The 13,608-nt window shown below is 34.4% G+C and overlaps 1 protein-coding gene across 1 annotated transcript; it reads right to left on the reverse strand.

Annotated features, from left to right (window-relative positions):
• Nucleotides 1–227: 227 nt before the first annotated feature.
• On the reverse strand, nt 228–3,965 carry LOC126381196 (KRAB-A domain-containing protein 2-like). Its single transcript, XM_050030713.1, has 2 exons — nt 707–3,965; nt 228–558 (listed from the first exon to the last, which is right to left on the reverse strand). The coding sequence occupies exon 1, from the start codon at nt 2,034–2,036 to the stop codon at nt 1,014–1,016; it is 1,023 nt and encodes a 340-aa protein (XP_049886670.1). The 5' UTR covers nt 2,037–3,965; the 3' UTR covers nt 228–558; nt 707–1,013.
• Nucleotides 3,966–13,608: the final 9,643 nt, after the last annotated feature.

The following is a 13,608-nucleotide window of genomic DNA, read 5'->3' on the forward strand; positions in this document are numbered from 1 at the left end:
GGATAAACCGGTACAGACTAGGCCAAACTGGTCTGTCCTAAGGGTGATAGGAGGAACTAGTTTATCCTAGGAGGAACTAGTTGAGCCTAATAAAAATAAGTTCACTTCAGGATAAACTAGTCTGGCCTAGGAGAAACTGGTTGGGCCTTCTATGAATGGGTACACGTCAAGAAAGCTAGTTAGCTTAGCCTATTTTATGCTAACAGGGAATAATAAAATACCAGAAATACTAGTTATAAAATCAAGATGTATTTATCATTTGTAATTTGTAAATTATTAATTAGATAAGATTGTATTATTAATGTTTATCATTTAGAACAAAATAAATTTCACTTATTTTTGCATGCTGTACTCTGATGGCATTTGGAATTGCAGAGCACCTTCTTTTTCTTGCATTTGCACCTGTTTGTCAAGCAGTTCCTTATGCAGCTGCACCTTACGAATCCTTGCCCTGAACCAATTGAATGTTTAGTGGCTGCAGTCCTCAGAGATATTTCAGTATCTTTGTCAACCTCGCCTACGCTCAAAAATTTCTGACTGCAAATATCGAATTCAGTTCTGAAATAAAAAAAAAAACAAATTAAAACTAATGTTTTTCAATCACCAGAAAAATATCGTAATATCGATATTAAATTATAAGTACACATATTTATATTAAGTATTATTAAAACGGGCTTTAAAAATACAGTGAGCAAAAAATCTGTACCTGCAGTATATTTTTTGCAATACACCATGTTTGGTGCCAATTTTGTAAAAGCCCTCATCGTTTCTCTGAAGAATAACCCCAATTATATTTCTGAGATCACCTCTGCCTTTGTCTACGTCTGGAATGGTATAGTTACATTGTCTCCTATGTTGGCAGGTGGATGGGATTTGTCAGAAGAAGCTTTTCAAGATTTTCTGCCGCACTTTTTCTAGCATCTTTAATGTTTTGTGTGTCAATTTCCACAACGCAGCCATCGCCATCTTCACTCTGGTTACATTCCGAATCATCTTCGATAACTTGTCTAAGGTCATTCTCGTCCTGAATATCTTTTAGTATATCTTGCGGTAACGACGATGTCGAAAGGCGTAGGCTCTATCCCGAATAAGGCCTTGTAAGGTGATTGCTTTATTCCCGAGTGAAAGGCACGGTTTTTCATAAATTGGACATATCTTAAACCCTCCGACCATTTCGTTGAATTTTTGTCCTTCAGCCAGGAACTTATCATGTTCTCTATATCTTGATTAGCGCGTTCAACGGAACCCTGACTTTGACTGTGCCTTGGTTTTCCATGCACAATTTTAAGTTCTGGCCAAAGAGTTGCGAGCTCACTAATCACGTTATTGACAAATTCTCTACCATTGTCGGATTGGAGAATACATGGTGCTCCTATGGTCAGAAATATATCATTCAGGTGGTAGGCCACTTCTGCCGCTCTCTTAGATGTTAACGCACGCAGAAGAACAAATTTTGTTAAATGGTCTTGGTAAACCATAATAAATTTGAATTGTTCGTCTGGTTGTGTCTGAAAATCGATCAAATCCACTTGACATCTGCTATTCATTTCAGTGTGAAGAATCGGCTTAGAAACTAGTCCTCTCTTCTTTTTTGTCTTTTTTTGTTGACATACATCACACATTGATAAATAGAGGCTTATTATTTCTTTTGTGATATTAGCATACTTTTTTGATGTCTCGGCTAACATTCTGTCACGTCCGCCGTGTCCAACCGCCACATGAGCTGCGTCAATCACATCATAAAGCTCATCAGCCTGTAGGTAGTATTTTATATTCCCATCCCTCCGTGCTATTAGTTTTTTTACGTCTCCTATTTTTAGCACACCAAATCGTTTTAGTCGTCTTTGTTGTAAGGGTGTCCTTATTTCCGACTTCTCAGCATCTTCCACTTGTTCAACCAGTTCCGAATATTTATCTGATAATAACACATTATAATGAGAAGACTTTCTTGTTTCACTTTCCAAAATTTCTGCTAAAAACTTTTCTCTCCACATTTTCTGATCTGCTTGTCTACTAGATGTAGAAGGCTCATCCATGATAACATAAAACAAAACCGAAAAAATATACAAAACACGAGTATCACCTAACGCTTCCTCAATTCAAAGCAGAATGAGCGTAACTGGGCAAGCGACGACGGTGGGGGACGCGCGGGGCGTGAGAAATACGATCGGGGGATTCCCCGAATATACAAAACTCGACACGTACCGGGGAATCCTACTCGCTTAAAGTCGGCGCAGTAATTACCTGGACTAGAATGACAGTTATGTTTTAAGCAAAAAACGACTTTACTGCCGAACAATCAAAGCTTATTTTGCCATAAGTATGGCTCGACAATGAACACAACGCATAATACACTTTGTGTCTCGTTCGTAAAGACTACTTTAGCTTAAAACATAACTGTCATTCTAGTCCAGGTAAATACGGCGCCGACTTTAAACATTTCTGACTAGGAAATATTAGTATAGACTAGGCCAGACTAGTTTATCCTGAAGTGAACTTATTTTTATTAGGCTCAACTAGTTCCTCCTAGGATAAACTAGTTTCTCCTATCACCCTTAGGACAGACCAGTTTGGCCTAGTCTGTACCGGTTTATCCGATCGCACATAGGATGAACTAGTTTAGCCTAGGCAAAACTAGTTTGGCCTAAAATAGGGTTTGGCCGGTAACACATACATACATACATAATCTCACGCCCGTATTCCCCGAAGTGGTGGGCAGAACTACAAATCATCAAGAAACTATTTGCAGCCACTTTTGATACATAAATCAATAAATAAATATAAAATAATAATAAATACATAAATGATAATAAAATATGTTTTTCTTTGTAAAACACTGGTTCACTTTAAGTTTGAAGCCCCATAAATATTGCGGCAGCTTTTACACAGGAACCGTATTTGATATAGGCTTCGAAGCAAACTTTCGATGTAGGATACTTTCGATATAAGGTGCTTTCTTCATCAAATACTTCCATGTGAAATATTTGACGAGGAAACTTTCGATGCAGAATGTTTTATGAGGCATACCTTCGATACTAAGCACCTTCGCTGTAGCGACCTTTCGATGCAAATTGTTCGATGTTACGACCATCGATATAGAGTGCTTTATATGAGGTATAACTTCGATATTAAGCACGTTCGCTGTAGTGACCTTTCGATGCAAAGTGTTCGATGTTACGACCATCGATGTTTTTACTTACGATTTTATAATCCGGTCCCCACGCCAGGTTATGAGCAGAAATAGATTCGAGTTGTTGCTCAGGTGTTGGCACTTCGAAGACAACATTTTCCTTGGACCTAATCATCGAGCCAACTATTCCGTGAATCGAATACAATTGCTTGAATAATATTGGACAACACTGAAATGTGCCGTCCATTATCCAAATCAGGGTTTTTTTTATTAGATTACATTTATATTATTTTTGGTACAAAATATTAACGCACGTCGATTATCATCAAAACTAGTATCTGAAACTAAAAACTACTCTCCGTCTATTGTTTTTAAATCATCAGGAACATTGATATCACTTAAAGATTGTGGTTTTTTAGGTTTGTATTTACCTCGAGCTCTTTTAATAATTTACGTATGTCAAAGCATTCTTATTTGGTAATACACATGTGGTAAATGTTGGTATTGATTCTAGATTTCGGTTTATAATTTGACAAGGCTTTTCCATCGCTTTTGCGTCACGTTTCAAATTTTCTCTTAGTTTTAGGACGTCAATCTCACCTGCAATGAAAATATAGCATTAAGTAAATATTAATGTGATTGTTTTTTAATTTGATTTATTTTGAGCAATTTGTAATTAAATTATTTACCCTTTTAACACTAAACGATAAACAAGTATTATTCATAATGAAAACTAATCGACTTTCAGGAGAGAAGAAAGTGACACTCCTGATGAAGATCTTCGTACAGGATCGAAACGTAGAGGGCTAACCCTCTTTTCAATACAAACGAGTAAGCCGATCAGTTTTCATTACAAATTATTTATAAATAAAAATGAGTAATTATTAAAAAATATCAATGTAATAGCCACAATAAATAATATCGTACCTACAACTTCAACTGTGCACAGGTGAACAGCTGCACGGGTAAATGGCAACGCGCGCCAATAAAGCCTTTTGACGCAAAATGACCAATAATACAATGGTTTTTTTCGCAATATGACACATTCGCATATTGACCTATTAGCATTTCTACTAAAACGCAAAATGACGCGTACGTGAAAAGACGTATACGTATAATGACTAACGGAAAATTCGAATTTAGACATACACGCAAATCGTCCAAAACGCATAATGACGCATTAGCAAAACTAACAATACGCATAATGACTAATACCAAATCATTTATTGTCATTAAACACGAAACAACAAAAACGCTGTTAGGTTAGCCAATACATCATAAGAAACAATAAATATTGAATTTAGGGTCAGACTGGCACAAGTGATCACTCGATCTCACTATATTATTCATATTGTCTAATGTTACTGTAGCAGAACATATCTGGCGTTTTACACATCTCCAGATAGTCGTATCATTGAAATCTTTTCTCGTGTTCTTGTTGTAGCGATAGCCATTATGCAATAGAGATGGGAATCCTTTTTGGTTATTCACGAATTTCATATTGAATTAGTATAGTAAACGTCGTTATTCTCTTCAATACAATAATAATTAATAGGGAAAATATTAATGACAAATGCTATTTTATTTCCTTTTATGCGTCATGTAATGAAATGATACTTATGTCATCATAATACTTTTTTTTTCTAACAATACCTATGGCTATTGGCCAGTACCTAAATTGTATCAAAACCTTGTTGATTGAAAACTTTTTTTACAGACAAGCTTAAAAAATGTAAACTTGTTGCGCGTTAGTCAAAATGCTAATAGGTCAATATGCGAGTGTGTCGAATTGTGAGTTGGTCATTATGCGAGTTTAATTGGTATTGGTCATTATGCATATTGGTCGTTTTGCTTAGGCGTCATTATACGTGTTGGTCGTTATGCTTGTGTGTCAATATTCGTATTACCTGTTGGTCATTGTGCGTATTGGTCATTGTGCGTCAAAAGGCAATAAAGTAGGTATAACGAACAGATATCACAAGTCAAGGTCACAAGATCACAAGGTCACAAAACCTTACCGCTTCAAGAGAAAATGTAAATGAAAAACAAATAAATTAGTGGTTTTCGGAAGTTGAAAAGTATTAACAGGACAATCAGCTATCAGAGGTTGTAAAGGATCCATCAAGAGTTTTCAACATTGTGCAGATGAGACAGCATTTTTCCTCAATCCGAAGCCAGGTTGCGTTTTGGTTAAAAAAGGAAACAAAAACATATACTTAACTTCGGGTAATGAAAAAGAAAATCTTACCGTCCTTTTCACAGCCAGTGCAGCGGGCCATATAGCACCACCTATGCACATTGGGTCGAAAGTGCTATTGCAGGGACTTACGATTCAACTTTCGTTTATCACATATTTGATTATGCCAATAGATAGAGCTAATCAAACACAATAAATGTTATGCCATGTAATTTTTTCCTAAACTTTACACTTTGGTCAGAAAAAAACGTTTTCTGTTTTTTTTTTATATGAAATGTATCAAAGACAGTTAAATTTCTGCCAAGTCCATACCGATCCAGCCGCGAGACCTTATTTTCTGTAATCTTTGTCTAGTTGACTACTCAAATGCAAAATCAGCATCTGCCTAAAGTTGCACTTCTTTGAATTTATGGCTTTTGTCTCGGGTACTTTGTAGTCACCAAGAATTGATTTGACTAGTCCACCTGATGGTATATTTAGTGCTGCAAAGAACTTTAGGCTTTTAGCCCTTATTTTAAGACTAGACTGTTAAATAAAAAGCTTAGTAGGCTAAAAACCTATAAAGCCATTTAGTACTTGCGGCTAGGCTAGGGTTAAGCCTATTCAAGCCTATTGGTTATAAGCCTAAAGGCCTTAAAAAGGCCTAACCTTGTTTAAGACTAATTTAATAAAATAAGACGCTCAAAAAGCCTATGAAGCTCTTAGACCTTAAGGTTATTTAGGCTATACATACAGTCCCTTTCTCAAGTAAAAAAAAGTAAAAGTGTGGGTGGGTACAACAAACTTTAAAAACATATATACCTACACAAACACTGTGAAAAATTGATTTATTGTTAGATGCACAACTAGCTAACTAACTATGAATATTGAAAATAACTTCTTACTATCAATTAGTATGGAAATAGTCTAATAATTATAGTAATACGTAACAGCACGTCCCGTCAGCCCCATACAAATTACTTACGCCAGAAGAACCGATTTTTAAGGCCAATATCATGTGTGAATTTTATGTAGCTCCAATAATATTATATACATACGTATCGAATTGATAACTCCCTTTTTTGAAATCGGTAAAAAGGCTTTTACTAAAAAATGATAATAAAGACTCCAGTCCCAAAAAGCCTACTACTTTAAAAAAAGCTATAGGCTTTTTAAAAGCCTACTACATTAAAAAGGCTATAGGCTTTTTTAAAGCCTACTACTTTAAAAATGGCTAAAAGTTTTTTAAAATGACGAAGCTTTTAAAGCCCTATTTTACTGGTCTAGTCCCAAAAAGGACTCGGTAGGCTGAAATTTAGGGCTAAAAGCCTAAAGTCCTTTGCAGCACTAGGTATATTGCACCTAGTTGCCTCATATATTCTTGAAGCAGTTACTGGACCTTGTCTCCATGTATGCCATAACTGGCTATCAGCTTGACCACGAGTTCTTTCTTCAATTTCATCTTTAATGTTCAAAAAAAAAAAAAAATATCTTTATTCAGTAGGTAACATAGTTACACTTTGAATCGTCAATTTTACATAACGAACGTCTTGTCCGCCTAAAACTACTGCAGCTTCTCACAACCTGTATAGCCGGGGAAAAGAAGCTGCAAGAAAAACCTCGGCACAGGGCCCTAGACGTTCTTTAAAAAAATAAAAATAAACATAAAATATTGGTATACAATTGAGTAATTTAGCTGCCTAATATCAGTTCTCAGACAGTTAATCCCATGCATTCATATCTTCTAAATAATCACTAACTTTATAATAACCTTTTTTGTAAAGTTTTAATGTCTGTGGGTAATTCGCTTTCTGCAAACTCTTTCCACTGTAGAAAGATAATCCTTCTGAGTACGATTGATTGTATAGTCCAATAAAAGCTTGAATATTCGGCAATTATCGAATGGTTGACTTTGCATGTTATTATTATAGTAGAGATTCTTTAATTGGATGATTTTTACATGCTTCGAGAAATGATGACAGACGTAAGGAATTGGTTAATAATACTGCAGGTTGTACCCTTCTTCCCATCTCTTTTGCCAAAATAAACTTGTCCCTAGTAACAACAGCTTCAGAGAGTTTTGGCTGACTCCAGTAACAATGTACTGACGTCATTGACGGCTCATCAGTGCGCTTGATAAGCTACATAATTAAACATATGGAACGTTTGCATCCACACTCACTGGCTGCACAATCTTCGCACTTCACCTCCAATATAGATTCCTCTATCTCGTTGATGGATGCGATAACAGTATACATTTTTGAACGTATTCTTTGGGTGTCACCCTGTCCTAGATGAAACATGTTGAATATTCGCGTTTCACCTCCACGTACCCTACGTTTGTTTCTGCATAAGCGTCCCTCGGTGAAAACAACACTTTTGCTCCCCTGATTTCGGCAATGTTAAAGGTGTCTTTTTCACGCATGTATTGCAACAACATCATATAATCTACTCTAGGAAGATTTCGGCTGTCCGCCATCGTAAAACCTAGTTAAGCGTCTAGACTCCCCAGAGAATGCACCACGTTGCACATTCACTAAGATAAGCCCATGATGAGATCAAACGCTTTGTACCTTTCCATTAGTTTCTAAGTTAGTCTTAAGCTAAAAATAATCAGACATCACCAGAAGCTAAAGTATCCCGCGCTCTTGAAGAACGTCCGTGTTTCTGAAATCGTGAAGAAGAAGCTTCTTCTATCAGAAGTTATTAGTAAACAGTTGTGATAAACACAACAATTGTTTCAGACTGTTTCACCTACGTTAAGTTACCCTTTTGATGCAGTGATTTCAAATAAATAAGAAAATTAAGATTTTTCCAGAAACACGTGTATTTTTATTTGTTTTGATTAACATTTGTCAATGCTTATTTGAAAATTTTGGTATCGTGCACTACAGAGGGTTAAGGCACCTTAGTAAAAATGAAATGTTGTCAATCATAAAATGGCGACGAGTGCCCAGTAATGGATATCGAAGCAGTGTAAAAAGTATTCTGAAAACAACAACTAGCTGGCCATTAAAATTTAAGGAGTGCAAAATATTTTAAGAAGAACAAAGGGATCAGGCAATGTGGTTAGTAGAGGTGAACTACATTATAAAAGCGATCTTGCTACGCCGGCAAACGTGTGTCAGCGTGGAAAAACAATATCAATGATTGAGATCCATTACCAAACGTTGTGTCTGTAAACAAAAACAAATTACGAGATGTAAAGACTTTGCTGTCTAAGCATTTTGGTGAATGGGAGAATTTACCTTTTTTACTTTTTACAAAGATATTTTGCAATCCCAAGAGACATTGGCTTCGCCAAATGAAGAAATTCAAAAAGGTTACTGCGACAAATTAATGGAAGATGTTGATGACCTACGAGTTTAAGTTACCTTTTTAATTAGTTAACTATTAAGTATATTGTAAGTGGAAACAAATAAAAGCTGACTAATTATATTTTTTTTATATTAAACTTATGCCTACTTTTTTCACAGAATTTCATCAAATTAATTGAATATCAATAAGGCATTTCAACTTCTCCAAGACTCGGATACTTCGATTTTGACCTTTTTTATTTCAGAGACAGATATTGTCAAGTACTCAATACCAGATACTCTGACGCCAGTCCCTCAAACCATGGCTCTACATTAAATTGCTAACACGGAGGCAGCGAATGTCATTAAATACAGATGTTTGATCTGTTTCTGTGATAATATGCTGTCCTTCAAAGGTTATTGTGAATGTTTGGATGTTAAGACCCACCTACTTGTTCAAAATAAAGATGTCGAAAAAGAAAATGAGAACAAAAATAACACAGATCAGAAAAATAAAGCAAAAAGAGTTATTAAGCGAACAAAAAAAAATACAGATTTAAGTGAAATGAGTGACTCGGAGGAGGAACAGAAAGAAAACAGAAATAACGAAAAGAAGATTTGTAAAGATGTTGAAAAAAAAAATGAGACCGAAAATAATCCAGATCGGAAATATAAAGCAAAACGAGTTATTAAGCAAAAATAAAAATTACAGAATCAAGCGAAATTACTGACTCGGAGGAAGAACAGAAAGAAAAAAAAATAAGGAAAATATAGTGTGTGCTACACAACCAGCTCCCGTGACATCCCCATATTTTCAAGAAAACACTGTAATGGGTGACTTTATCGACTATTTATTAATTTCCATCGTAATTCTTTCCACAACCAACGTCTCCTAGAAAAGTCGGGGAACCAATCCAACCCCGTTCTTCATTTGTTTTTCTCGCCGCGTAATTCTCACTTCCGTTCCCGCCTTTTCTGTTTACTTACTTTTTAAATTAATTAATTAGTTGTTTAACATTTACAATTATAAATAATTTATATTAATTCTATTTAATAATATTTTAAATCATTAAATACTTTTAAATTATATGCCCATTTGCTTGAACGATAACAGTGCAGGTAAATTAATAGTCCATATAAATTCCATCGTTTCGCAACTTTTAACTTTAATCTAGTTAATATTCATGTTAGATAATTCAACTTCTTTTAAAATATGAGTGATCATGACACTCGGCCATCCGACTTCGTGCTCTCTCCGGAGCACGCTAGGTATCTACTCCAAATACTAACAACAAAAAGTTTATGAATTAGTCAGTATAAACATAAAATCTTAAAAACATTACTTTAATGAGTATTACGACTCTTATACCCCAATGGGTATTAACTCAAACAATAATCATGACACTCGACACGAGTTTAGGTAATTATTACGGCAAATACACCAGTTATAATATATCCAAATAATCGGAATTCAAATCCTCAATCAATCAAATATTTTCATATTATTTATATCAAGTATTTACTTAATTATTTTTCAAATCATTATTTTCTTTCAGATAGGTACTTACTTATCCAATACGTATCTACTTATTTAACTACCTGGCTAGATATTTTATAGCACTAATTAAAAGAAACCCATAATTTTGTAGTATTTCTTTTCTTTTTCGTCATTTGCAACTTATCTTGCGATTTCATCAAATTACAATACCTACATTATAACAACCGCTTCATTGTCCACAAACATGGATTTAAGAGTCATCGATAGGCTTATTGCTAAATAGTAACTTCCTCCTGGCAGTCTTTGGCAATTCGTCTTCTTTATATTATAGCTATTCTTGAGCCCTTACTTATTCGTTTAAATGTTTTAACTATAATATGTAACTTCTCTGCGCATCATTTTCACTTTTAATCACTATATAAAATATAATATTCCTAACTATTCTTCTTTACAAATGCATTAATTCTGTCTAAATCGTTAGGGCTGACATCTGTATGCAATTTTGTCCCATTCAAAGCTAAATGTTTAGTATACAACATGTATTTTTCTTCAAACTGCTAAATACTACTCCTTGTAACTAACCAAACTTGATTATTCCGTTGCATTACGATTTACATTCAAGTGGGAGGTCTCTACCCAACAGTGAAAACCTTTAACTATGAACAAATCTCTTTCAACAGCAAAAGCAATCTTAGCTCGTTTGTGACATATTATAAATCATAATTTGCCCATTTATGTAATAAGTAATAAACGAATAAATGGTTTGTTCCCTTAAAGCAAGTCTGTATTACTCTCGATAAAAATGATACTTCTGATCCGAAATAAGTCCGGTATATAATAATACCTCTGACATACTATGCACTTCAAAATCCCTCTTATGCCAGCTTTTATTTTTAGCTTCTTTGAGAATAAAATGATAAACTTAATTACGCTACCATTTTTGATAGAAGAATTACTCAGATGTATACCAAAGATTATCTTTGTCTTTTAAAACAGTTAATTAAAGGCATAATGGACCACATTTTCGGTCAAATTTAAACAGAAGCAATCAATAATCCTTGTAGCTGCAGTTGTCTTGGAACAACTATCGAACCATCTTGATGATTGATTAGCACAGTACATTTGGGTTTCTAACATCAATAACTGAAGCACGTAGTACCGCTTAAAGGAAGACCGCAATCACTAAAAAATTCACATATAAATATTTCAAACTTTTATAACTTCCGTCTCATATCGAATGGAATGACTCTCATCATAAGGATTCCTTTTCATCATTTTATTACGGAACCGCTAAAAAAAATTATAATGAATCTTTCTTATCAATACCAAAGCCTTTTTATTTTTATTAGATAGTTTATTTTGTAACGTTATAAACTTTCCTGTTGGTTTCAGAAACATTTTGTAGATCATTTTCTTGGCTGTATTATTTTGATTACTATTGTTTCTCTGTAATATACTTGCTATATAAGTAATGTGAGTATCTATTAGCAATTTCGGCGCTATCTTCTGTGGATTAAGCCCATCCCAAATCGTTACGTACAAAAGGAGCAATGACGTGCGCTCATCTTGGAATTTTGTCTAAGTAAATGTACAAAATTGTCAAACGTGTAAACTTCTATCTCAGCATTGCCATATGCCAATGCATGAGAAAATCACACTCCAGTTTTAGTTCAATCCACAGTAAAAGTATGTAATAAAAGGTTTGCACACACGATTTATACATATTATGTCGTTTTCTCCGCATCAAAAATACATTAATTCGGAACATTGAAGCTGGTATAGCCATTCACAAAATGAGTACCTATATGGATCATACTAATCTCTCCTTTTCATTTAACACTCAGGCTATTTGTGACAATATTTCTTTTGTCTTCTGTGAAACGATTTATGACAGCAAATCCTCTTTAGATCATAACGCCTATACTACATCTAGTTACATGTTTGAGTAAACAATACTACTTCTCTTCGATGCCTTTATAATTTCATTAGAACAACACAACGTGCCGATGTCCCCTGTAATAACTTGGTATAGTTTTCATCGATTGATCAATCCACCACATCTACCAAGTGATTGTTACTAAGTAGGTATACAGTAATGTGCCTCGTACTTCTAATATATTGTAAATCCTGACTATTTTTAGGTACAGAAACTGATCGTGGTTTCAAGCTATTATCTTTTTTTTCTTCAGAGTCAAGATTATACCATCATCAGTCTTCGTCAAATAAAACTTTACGTATCGCACCAAACAAAATCAGGGCCTTTTTAGCCTAAAACTTAAAACAAAAAGAAAAATAGTTGCATTTTAAGACTAATATCGTTTCTTTGTACGTACTTCATTAACTAATTCATTATTTAGGTATGCCAAAATCTCTTAAAGAACTCATTCCATGATAATTACATATTATTATATGCAGGGGTTATTTGTATTCTTACTGGCAAAAGTTCCTTTTACGGTCCTATCTATTCATAGTATTTCCACAAAAACTCTACTTGTCGCTTGATCCCTTTTCAAAAATTAACACTATATTAGGATCATAACAAGTATTAATTAAAATCATTACTTATATTATTCACTCAAATTCTAATGTCTCATATGCATGTACTAAACATATTATGAATACAACTATTCTAAACACAATGCAATTCATAATACAGTTTCTACAAACTGTATTACTTAATCGCTTATATAATTGCATCAAACACAATTTGATAACAATAAGAAATACAAAACACACCACTTATTCTGAAACAAGAAACCGGTTTTGGATTAAGGTATAATTTATCACATCATCATCAATTCAAGAGCCACGCTCTTGTCGGTGCAGCATTTTCTATTCCAGTCTATCAAAGGCTAATTCCTTGACTTCCCTATAAGACACGACGTTAACCTTTTCTTTAATCTGTTCCATGTAAGCTCCTCCTGGTCCTCCCCTTCCTCTCTTTCCTTCTATGATGTTTTTAATAATAATAATTTATCACACTGGTAAATAATGTTTACACATCAGAAACCCATACAAGGTTTTATGTTTGTCCCATTTAACTTGCTATAAACTCTATTTTATATTATCATGTTGAAATACATCTGTTTAGGAAAACAAAATATGAAAACTTCACTAAATAGGTAAGTATGAGAAGTTACTATTCATACAAACAAAATATCTGGAATATCAAAATAATATGTATTAAGTCTTCTTTATTTTTGGGTCTTTCATACTTTAGGTGGGGTCAGCTCTCCTAATATTTTTGCGCCACTTCAGTTTGTCTTGGGTTGTCGGGTCGGGAAAATTTTCGCTTTCATAAAGTTCAGTCATACTACTGGTCTATCATGTCACAGTGCGCCTTGTGCGTCTTTTCGTTTGTGGGAAGCACAGCGTCTTTTGACTACATGGTTTCCTGTTCCGAGCATCACATTACCGTACCACCATGGACGGCTTTCAGTTACCTTGTCGCTTACATTCGTTTCTGATTCTGTTTTTTTACCTTAGCATCTTCATTGGGTAATTTTAT

This window comes from Pectinophora gossypiella, unplaced genomic scaffold (genome assembly GCF_024362695.1).
Source record: "Pectinophora gossypiella unplaced genomic scaffold, ilPecGoss1.1 Pgos_39, whole genome shotgun sequence".
NCBI lineage: Eukaryota > Metazoa > Arthropoda > Insecta > Lepidoptera > Gelechiidae > Pectinophora > Pectinophora gossypiella.

Bases quoted from the DNA above. Each gene is read 5' to 3' on its own strand.
- LOC126381196 (XM_050030713.1), bottom strand. From the start codon at position 2,036: ATGGATGAGCCTTCTACATCTAGTAGACAAGCAGATCAGAAAATGTGG.